General features: G+C 38.7%; 1 protein-coding gene across 1 annotated transcript in view; it reads right to left on the bottom strand.

Moving 5' to 3' along the window:
- Nucleotides 1-1,588: 1,588 nt before the first annotated feature.
- IFT80 (intraflagellar transport 80) overlaps nt 1,589-10,569 on the bottom strand; it is a 20,373-nt gene continuing 11,392 nt past the window's right edge. Inside the window, exons 6-16 of the mRNA XM_027894872.1 lie at nt 9,808-9,926; nt 9,359-9,433; nt 8,773-8,936; nt 7,301-7,365; nt 6,931-7,066; nt 6,448-6,595; nt 5,905-6,076; nt 4,500-4,589; nt 4,252-4,424; nt 3,258-3,381; nt 1,589-1,768 (exon numbers count right to left, since the gene is read on the bottom strand). Of these exons, the coding sequence (XP_027750673.1) occupies nt 1,655-1,768; nt 3,258-3,381; nt 4,252-4,424; nt 4,500-4,589; nt 5,905-6,076; nt 6,448-6,595; nt 6,931-7,066; nt 7,301-7,365; nt 8,773-8,936; nt 9,359-9,433; nt 9,808-9,926 (1,380 nt within the window). The 3' untranslated portion in view covers nt 1,589-1,654. The remainder of the gene's footprint in view (nt 1,769-3,257; nt 3,382-4,251; nt 4,425-4,499; nt 4,590-5,904; nt 6,077-6,447; nt 6,596-6,930; nt 7,067-7,300; nt 7,366-8,772; nt 8,937-9,358; nt 9,434-9,807; nt 9,927-10,569) is intronic.

Here is a 10,569-nt window from a genome sequence, read left to right as displayed (position 1 = left end):
TTAAAAAAAAAAAAAATAAACCCAATAAAAATATTAAACCCATATATACCTAATTAAAAATATAACCCCCAGCAGTGACCCCCACAATTCCCCCTTATCTCTAGGTTATATAATATTTATATATCTATTTAAATATATATATATATATATTTAAACTTCAAATTAAATTTTAGAAAGCTTCAAGCTTTTCCATGATTGGCTTTTCATAATTTTTGACTACTCTGAGGCCACCGAGGCAACAACCACCAGGGTTTCTTCTGCAGGAAATGGTTCTACCTAAAGTGTGAAATCAAATTTTCAGCTCAGATGATTCATTCAAAGCTTCCTCCTGTTCCAGCCCCGAAGGATAAAATCCCACAGAAAAACAGAGATCTCAAACTCTCATTGTTTTAATTTAAACAGAAGGTATTTTTAAATTTCCCCCCCCCCGCTATTAAAAATATGCAATGGGCTTTTAAACACTCACCTGAGCTTTTCCTTTTTACCTCTTTTTTAAAGAGATTTTTTTCCACCTGCTGTTCTGGTAAGCAGAGAGGGTTGTGGTCGATGTAAAATGAAGAGTAAGAGCTCAGCTCCCACCCTGCAATGGTAAAATTGGGGTTATATTTGATAACTGATCCAGCTCAACAGCACCCCCACAATGGAATTTCCATCATTTCATCCCTGCTTCTCAGACTGCTTTAAATCAAGCTTAAATATTTAAATGTTGAAGGGATGATTTATTTTTTTTCCAGAGATATTAAATGGCTGAGGAATCACTATTTTTGCTCTGGGCAATGATGTAACCAAACCATACCTGAAACAGCTGTGTCCTTCTGCTATTTTTTTTTTATTTATTTATTATTTGGTTTTATTATGAAATTTATGAACTATGCACAGAAGGGTCACATATTGATTTACAAAACCAGAAGACATTTCCCATAGATATGTACAGATATTTTTTGGTGGTAACATTTGAAAAATACATATTATACAATGTCAGTGATGGATAACAGAACCAACCCTCAGTGCAGTACAATTCCCAAGTATTTTAAACTAAAACTTAGAGTCTCTCAGAAAACACCCTTTACTGGTAAATATTTTGCTCAGGGACAAAGCAGAGTTGCTGAAATTCTCTGTTAAAGAACCTGCTGCTCCACATGCACTGATAGAAAAAGGTGTTACCTGAACTGGGAGTGAAATGTTCTGCATTTATATCTTTTTTTACATTCTCAGCACTTACAGTTTGCTAAATTTGCTTTTAGGACAATTTACACAAGACTTTGGAGAGGTCCCTGAGGCTGCAGAAATAACTCAACCTCTTCACAAGGTGCTTGAACAGAGAAATTGGTCCTTAATTAGAGGCAACCAAGGTGAAGTCATTTGACTGGCAATGACAACTGAAAAGCCACTAACAGAGGGACAGTTAATTTCCCTTTTTTTTTTTTCTCAGATATTATGGACTAAAATGGAGCCAGGGCAGCAGAACATAAACCCAGCTCAAAATGAGAGCAGATAAATCACCCTGCGTGGCACCCAGCCATGAAGATCTCCACAAATTCTCACTCCTGCTGCCCATTAAATGTTCCTGGGGCTTTTTTTTTTTTGAATGTTTATCAAAATATGCCAGCCCAAAACATTCCAGAAGCAGTTGCTGAGGTGCCCAAAATGTCAGTTATTGCTGCACGGTCACACTGGTCCTCCCTGCAGGACTGGCTGCTGCTCGTTCTCTCTCTTTAACGATTTCCATCTGTATTTTGGCTCTGATTTTATTCCAGTCCACTTCCAGCTGTAAGAACAGAAGAGCAAATACGCAGAGGTCAGGTAGAGGGGTCAGATTAATTATTCACCAGCAGGACAATTGGAAGAGACAACGACAAAGTGAGGAGAGGATTTAACTTCTACTCCTGGAAGATACCAAGGCACAGCTGAGCTCTAACAGAGCTTCTACCCTTACACTAAGCCAAGCTTGATCTATTTTAACAAGGCACATCTCCCCGTGTCTGGCAATTATAAAACATCAAAACACAGAAAATAACTTGCTTTTAGTTCCAGTGTCAGGACATCAGTGTCCTGTTACTGAGAGCTCATCAATAATAAATCAATAATAAATGAGGGATGTCTCCTGTGGGGGAGCTGAGAGCGTGTTCCACCAGTCATCTGCTGCACCAGAAATCAGATTTCTGCTTCAAATTTGCCTTCTGCTGCCATCAACAAGTGTTTTGGCTTGGCCTTGGCTCTTCTCCAGCTGCAGGGAATTGTCATTTTCTGCCTGTATCCTGTGTCAGTGAAACCTCAGCCCAGTGATGTGTGAGGCACAGCAGTTGCTCTTGTTTTCCAAAAGGGCTTGATGGGAAAAAAATGGATCACGGTGCATCTGATAGCCACAAAAACACACCCAAAAAACCTCCTTATTTAAGCCTGAAGGAGTTTTAGGTGGGGAGAGGGAAGCTGAGACCTTTTTTTATCCCTGAGAAGGAAGAGCAGCACAAAATCTGGCTTTTCCCTTGCGTGCTCTTGTGATTTCCTTCTGAATTTGCTTTAGGGGGTTGCAATGAAAACGTAGTTACAGCTTAAAATCCACTCCCTCAAACAGTTCTGAGATCCAGCAGACAAGACCTGCAGCACATGGATGTGGAAAAAGACTCCTTTCCTCCAGAAATCTGCGTTCTGAGACCCAAGTTTTGAGAGTGTGAGGTGAAAAAAATCACTCTGCTCACACCTTGCTTGGACTTTGAGATCTGCCCTTAAAGTCAGATCCCACCTCTGTCTTTAAGATCTCTTAAATACCAGTAAATTGAAAATCAGTAATAAATGGAAGTGCCATGATGCTGGAGAGGGTTCCCAGGGTTGGATGACAATGGGTGTTTAACTGTTTATCATATTTGGCAGAATGGTTTGTAGTTCACTTCATAAATATCTGGACACCTTCAAAGTTTGTTGTTGTTGATGTCCATAAAATGACATAAAAATAGTGAAGACATTTAAGAGAGACACATTTACCCACAGTGAGGTCCAGCTCCCTGTTGATAGAATTCTTGCCAGTTCTTAAATAAATAAATAAATAAATAAATAAATAAATAAATAAATGTTCTGCATCTGTACCTTCAAGTAAAACACGTGCCCAGCTCTTCCTGGCCAAGCAGCCCCAACACACCCAAACCATGACCTTAGATGTAAAAATCTACATATTTATCTTCACATTTGAACCACAGAAGGAAAATATAAGAGCAAACCCAGCCCACCAAGCCCAGGCCGCAGGACTGAGGAACACCTACCCCTTCTGCATACTGCAAAAACCTCTTGTTGGTTTCTTTCTTCCCAAAATCCTTCAAGAACTTCTGTCTGTAAGCCAGGACTGTGTCCACGTGTGTCTTGTGCTTCACTGCCAGCTCCAGGGCCCTGGGGCAGAGAAGAATATTTTGGAGTTCAGCCCTCTCAGTGTAAAAGGGTAAAAATGATGATGGTTGGTAACTTTTTTTACAGCTTCTGAACATAATGCACATTTATGGGATGTGCTCTACAGTATTTACAATTATAGATTAGTCACTGGGTTAATGTAATTTATTACATCTGTTTTCTTCTCAGAAAGGAACATTCATGTTTGATATCCAGAGTTTTCAGCTGATCCATAAATAACAGAATATCCTTTTCCTGATATCCAGCCTACACCTCTCCCCTTGCACAGCTTCAAATTAGGCAGCAAAACAAAAACAGCCACACAGATGTGTGGGGAGAAAACAACCTTTTGCCCACAGTGATGCAGAGAAATCAGGAGTAAATGGCCTCAGAAGATTGTGTCACAAAACGTGGGTTTGTGTTTAAAGGAGAAATTCCTGCTTTGTTTTCTCAGGCCTAATTCATATTTTATCCACCTACACAGTGCTGGGAGCCTGGATGGCCACAGCTCTATTTTTAGCAACAGGACATTTCAAAACAGCCCTAATTCCTTGAGGGTCACCCTCACTTTGGGGGCATCACAAAGGACTTTTCCGTGTTAGCAGCGATGAAAATGTCATTTAAATGTTATTTCCAAACCCTTCCAAGCACGGAGTGGACTTTCCTCCCACAATATCTGTGTTTTCTAAATATGGCCCAAGAATGTGCCTTTTCCTGGTGGTTGTCAGGATATGATTTCCTTCATCTTTTCACAGCTCTGGGGCGGTTCAAGGCAGAAAATGAGTCAGCTAAATATCAGCCAGCAATAAAACAACTGGTGTAAATAATCAGAGAAACTGCTTAAAAACATCATTTGCTTGCAGAAACCCCCACCTGTCCCAGTTGTAGAGATTGATGTTGACCTGAATGGCTTGGTAAACCAGGCCTGCCTGAAGCAGCAGAGTTTCAGCCTCCTGGGTGTTGCCACTGAAGAGCAGCATGTGAGCCATCCTGGACTCCCTGGAGGGCAGATCCCGGATGGAATTGATGTACTGCACCTTGTCAATCTGCCAAGGGCAAAGCACAGCACTTCAGTCAGGGGCAGGAATGATTCAAACCGAGCTTTGCAGCACTTCTCTTACCTCCCCGATGGCTGCATAGGCGATCTCAGCTGTTGCCATGTCTTTGTTGGCCACTGCCATGGCAGCCAAGCACGCCCACAGGCTCTGCTCCTGGAATTCACACCAAAAAGCAGCTTTTCCACCTTCAAATATCTGCTGGCACCCTAAAAATCACTTCCCAAAGGGAGCACACGAGTCCTTTCTCACTCTGCCACTTGTGGCACCGTGGTCTGAGTTTCTCATTGTAAAATCACTGATTAATTACTTCTCTGAACTGGGAATTGGAAACATTTATAGGTAATAATAATAATATTATAATAATATTACACCCTTTTTTAATTATTTTCATTGCTTCTGTTGCTTGGTTGTTTCTGGTTTGTTCTTTCTGGTTTTGTTTTTGTTTTTTGTTTTTTTTTTACCACAACCTTAACCACAAACTCATAATAACATTCAGGAAGATCCTGAATGACATTTTGATATCAAGTGACAAGGTTATGACAAAGCCACACTGCTGAAACATATTTCTAATACAGAAATTTCTAATTTCTAATATAGAAATATGTTTTTCATATGTTTCCTAATATAGCTTATAACTGGGCTACCACAGCTGAAAGCTCTAATTTAGACATCATAAACATCTTGGTCACTTTTTCTTGTCCCATTTCCCCATTATGTATAAAATTAGGTGATAATATGGAAAGTTCAGAGTGAAATTATCCAGAGGAAGTTTGCAGGAGTTGTTCCCTGATGGGTCTTGCTTCTCTTTTTATCCCCCTCCTCAGAAATATCCCTCAGTTTTCTTATTCCTGATTGGAAATATTCTGAACTGTCTGCCTGGGTGGCCAAAAATCCAAATAACCTGATTTGGATGCTTCAATCAGATGATGTGAAGACTCTTCCCACCGAAAATAAAGCCTTTATTATAATTATACAGCCCAACTTACATGGCTGGCTATTGATTTTATAAAGCAGCCAGAGGAATGTCTGAAATACACATTTAAGGTCAGGATGAAAACTCTTTTCTAGGAGTAAAGGGGATAAAGGAATTAAGAGCTCGGAGGGATTTGGGTTTTGTTTTAAACACTACCACACTCACCTCACCTGTTGCTGTTGTCTAAATATATAAAAAAGCAAGCAAGGGAAAAGAAAAAAAAAACAAAGTGAAAGAAAATAAGAAAAATAAGAGATAACTGTGGAGATGAAGATCCTTCTTAACTGGTGAAAGTGAAGCTCAGAACTAAGCTCTGTGTTCAATCCCGCTGGGATGACTAAAAAAAGAAGGATTATTGTTTATAACGATAAAGGTGCCATTAGGTAGATCATTAAATTCTGACTGTGAGAGCAGATGATGAAAACCATGGAATTTTCCAAAGAAATCCAGCAAGGTGGGAATGGCAGCTGAACATTCCCAGGGCTCGGCACTTACCTTGACAAAGCGGCACAGCCGGACGGCGTCTTCCCAGCGGGAAGCACGGACGTAGTCGTGGAGAATCCCGGGATAAGGGGAGATGTTCAGGTGCACGAGGGAACCGTCTGCTCTCCTGATGGTTATCTGATTCCCCACAAAGCTCACAATCTGGGGGTTTTTGCTGAACTCGCTGCGGAGAGGAAGAAAGGGAAGTTAATCCTCACTCACAGAAATTAGCACTGACTTCGTATCCTTCTAGTTTTGATTTCCAACAATTTAAAGAAATCTTCTGTTTTGTTTGTTTGGGCAGGTTTCCATGAGACAGAATTAAACTCTTGCTGTTGCACCAAGAGGCTGCTCTGCTTTCAAATCATCATTTCAACTCCACACTTCAGGGTTTAAGTAGAAAATCCACTTTTTTCCCCTCATTTCCCGATCGAGTAACACAAAGAGAGTTCGAAGAGCTGCAACCTCTGCTTCCACTTCCCCTGGCCACAGTTTGGGAAAGGATGAGAAAACAGGTTAAAACACATCCTATTTTATGGAAATATGATGTATTACCTTCCATCTTTCTCACAGAGGGTTTTTGGGAGGAGATCTTTGTCCACGTAGACAGAGTTGGGGTAGTACCAGACTGTCAGACGGGTGTCCTGCATCCCACAGAGGATGTTGGAAGTGTCATTCCAAGCCAAGGTTTGAACCATCGTTCCTTAATTTCAAGACAAAAAAGGTGCATTTCCGTGAGAAGCTTCCAAAATAAAGGTGCCCTTCTCAAACTGAAGTAAAAAAGGTCATTATTCATCGTTTTTAGCTCGTTTCATAGGGCTGGTTGTAACCCCCTGGTTTGTGTTTCACACGTTATAAAAATTATCAGAATTCAGACAATATCTATTAAAACTGCCCAAAGAACTATTTCTAATTTTTCTTTTTTCTTTTTTTTTTTTCAGGTTGAATTTCACTATGAATTAAAAAGCCAAATGTACTGGAGAAAAATCGAATTCCCCCCTAGCACGGTCCCAAAACACGAACTGGAATTTTCCTCACCTATTTTGACAATCTTCTGCTCTTTGCCAAACCTCTTCACCGAGGTGATGTAAAGATCTCTGTTCTTATCAATAAATGCAATTTTTCTCTCACTTGTCAGGCCCTTCTGGTCCAGAGCAATCTCCACGATTTCGGTCTGGAAAGGGGAAAAAAAAAGGAATTTCCGAATTACGATTTTATAAATTGGATTTCATGAAGATTAAAAAAAAGTTCTGCACCAGGAGAGTGAAGATAAAAGTCAGTCAGAGCTGAAAAGCTCCTCCATTTTAAGGTTTTAAAACCTTCAACAGTCCTCATTTTTGAGGAAACCCATAATTGGTTCTTAATTCCTAAGCATAATGAAAATCAGACATTAAATCCTTCCCCTCACCTTGTGGGTCAGAGGTTTTCCATCACCCAGGGGCTTTCCAGATAGAGCTTCAAATATGTAAATAACTGAAGGAAAACCCAAAAACATTTATTAGTTCAAAGCAAGAGAAATGACACCAAATTCTGAGGCAAGTTAATGAATAAATTCCTGTTCCCAATATCTGATTTACTGAATCTTAACCCAAAATTTTCATCAATGTGAATGTTTAGGAAGTGATGCCATTGACTGGTTAAATTAAATTAAAGGGTTTAATATCAGATATATTAGAAGATGTCCTCAGACCTGTTGGGGAAAACATTCCTGAGAAACATAGATTATTTTATTAATAACCTGCTTTATTTGGAATTTTTAATCCATATTTTCTCCCAGGGACAGTTCAAGCTGCTTCTCATGATGCCACAGTTATGATTAATTAATATTACACATTAATTACTGGTTTTCTCAAAAACCAATTGGTTTATCCAGGTATTTTGGATTTTACTTGATATTTGAATTTTCCTGGAGGCTTGAATTATGTATATATATATATATAAAATATATATAATTCTTACACCTTTACCACTTGTTCCACTCTCTCTCTGCCTCCGCCTTAATAAAAAAGCCCACCTACATCAGCTGGGGGTTTTTTGGGGGTATCCAGTGAAAATTCCAATTTGCAACTTGCCTGAAAATAAAGTTTTTCTCTCTCAATAAGCACATTTTTACAGGCAGAATTCAATAAAAAAAAATCCAAACTGCCAGGGCAGGTGTTCAAACCATCGGTTGGTTGTGCAGAGGAGGCAAAAAAAAAAGGGTTGAAGACACAAAAGAAAATTTGTCGTTCCTCAGAAGTGTTTTTTTGTCTCACTTTTAAGCTTGAAATTTGTAGGTTTACCCAAGCAAGTCGATTTGACACCCCCAGAGCAGCTGGAGGAAGTGAGATTAAAGGAGCTGTAAAAAACCCCCTGCACTAATTCACCAGTGAAATTGCTTCAATTCTCCTTAATCTGCAATTAATTTCAGAAATAAATTTGAGGTTGTTTTTTTTTTCCTACTGGAAAAACTCCACGTGGTTTTTCAATCATTTAACCCCTAAAATATATCTTTTTTTTTTTACAGGCAGAAACTAAAAATATTAATAAAGGTCGTTGTCTCAGCCAGAGAAAAGAGAATTGTGTTTTTATTCTATTGGGTTTTATTGTATTTTAGCAGGTGTGGTTTATTATCAGGGAATATCACTGAGTTTTTAGTGCCCATGTGAGGTTGTGAAAACCTATTTTTCTATTATTTTCTGCAAGTATTCCACAGTTCTGATCCATTAATCAACTGGAATTTCAGTGAAATATATATATATGTATCAATTTTAAGCAAGACAAGTGATTGCAATTCACTTTATAGTGGATATATGAATTTCAAATAATTTTTATAGTGAATATATGAATTTCTACAATGAATATATGAATTTTTTTTTTAATAAATCCCAGAGAACTCACCCTTCTCATCAGCTTTGTCCTTCACTGCCAGGGTGTCGTTGCTCAGAGACACCGTCTGGGCATTTAAAATGTCTGTTCTCATGCCTGGATATTTTGGAGAGGAAATTAATCTGCCCTCATAGGAATATAAATAAAGTCCTCCACCATCTACAAGAAGAAAATGCCTACCAAAAAATAAAAAAAAAAAAAAAGAAAAAAAAGAAAACAACCAGCAAAAAAATTAAACACTAAATAATAGAGAGAACCAGAAAATCTCACAATGTGAAGGGAATTGTTTAAAATCCTGCAACTGTTTCAAGTTCAACCTCATTATTTTTAAGGTAATTCTGGAAGTTCTGTGCGAAAGTGTTAACTTTTAATGTGAATACTATCTCTTTCCAGGAGAAATATTTATTATCTGAAATATTTATGGATTTTTTTCACGTGTTTTCCGTTTTTAATTATATGAGAAATCAGTTAGAAATCTGTGTTTTCTACTTGTAATATTTCAGTTTGTGCTTCTATGTCCACATTCAATAGTTAATAATTATATTTTATATTATATTCACATCTAATAAGGGGCATTACCAGGAGTCCCAAAAGGTACCTTTCTGCTTGTAAAATCAAACTCACTGTTCCCTCCTTCAGGTCAAAGATCAGGGGGGTGTTCCAGTTCTTTGTCCTGAAATGAAAGAAAAAAAAAAAACAACAGCATTAAAACCCCCACAAAAATGTTCACTCTGCAAACACAAAGTTGGATTCGCTAAGCAAACCCTACAGATTTTAATGCTCTGACACTCCTAAAAGGGGAGGTTTTTAAAATTAAGCAGCATTTAGGAAGCAAAGAAATATAAGCACATAATATATTTATTTTTGCATCCCCTCACAGCAGCAGCAGCTGAGCCAGCAGTCTTAGCAAGCAGAAAAATCGTATTTATGGGAAATAAAGATATTTTTTTAAATATTTCTGAACTGTTTTACAGGGCTGTGGAGGTTGGATAAAAAAAAAAAAGCTGTTGGATAGAGCTGAGGGAGATGGATTTGGGATTGACTCACGAGAACACGTAACACTGAAGGGAAGTGGAAACAACCAGATATCCATAGTCCAAGGAGGCTTTAATGACCCTGTCCCGGAATTCCAGGGAATCCTCGGCATCGTTCATGACATTGTGCACCTACAAAGGGTAAACTGAGTTAATAAAACCACGACAGACGCAATGAAAAACTGAAATATTTCTCATTGAGGAAATCATCCAGATGGTGGAAAATTCCCATTTCAATGATCCCAGAACGATCCAGCGGTATCCAGGATTGGGAGGAAGGATTGGAGCAGGAATCTTGATGCTTCCACGCTCCAGAGTCCAGGAATTTCAGGAGGTGCCTTTGCCATTTCACTAAAAATCTGCTCCAGTTACCACCTTTGCCTCTGATCCACAGAGATTTCTGAGCTCAAACATTTTAGGCAACTAAAAATCTAAGGTGGCATCTTGGACAGAGAAGTGTCCTGTTTGTTTGGAGGGGTTTTTTGGGGGCTATTTTTTGGGTTTTTTTATCGTGGCACCATCCTTTTGATTCTCTCCATTACACAACCAATTGCAAAACAAGGGCTGAGCTCAATTATTTCTAAAACCATTTCCAGAGGTTATTAATTGCTGTGGCCATAATTAACTTGGCTAATTGTAGCACTCAGAAAGAAAATGCAACCACAATTTTTTGGCAGGCAACATTTTCCTACATGAACATATAGGACTAAAATCACTCCCAAAAATGCTAAAATGGAAAATTAGTCCTGACTCAGGGTTGGTTTTACTTCCTCAG

Source organism: Empidonax traillii, unplaced genomic scaffold, assembly GCF_003031625.1.
Source record: "Empidonax traillii isolate 1590-97213 ecotype Southwest subspecies unplaced genomic scaffold, ASM303162v1 scaffold444:size1099390, whole genome shotgun sequence".
Lineage (NCBI taxonomy): Eukaryota > Metazoa > Chordata > Aves > Passeriformes > Tyrannidae > Empidonax > Empidonax traillii.
This window is presented reverse-complemented; position numbering and strand designations above follow the sequence as displayed.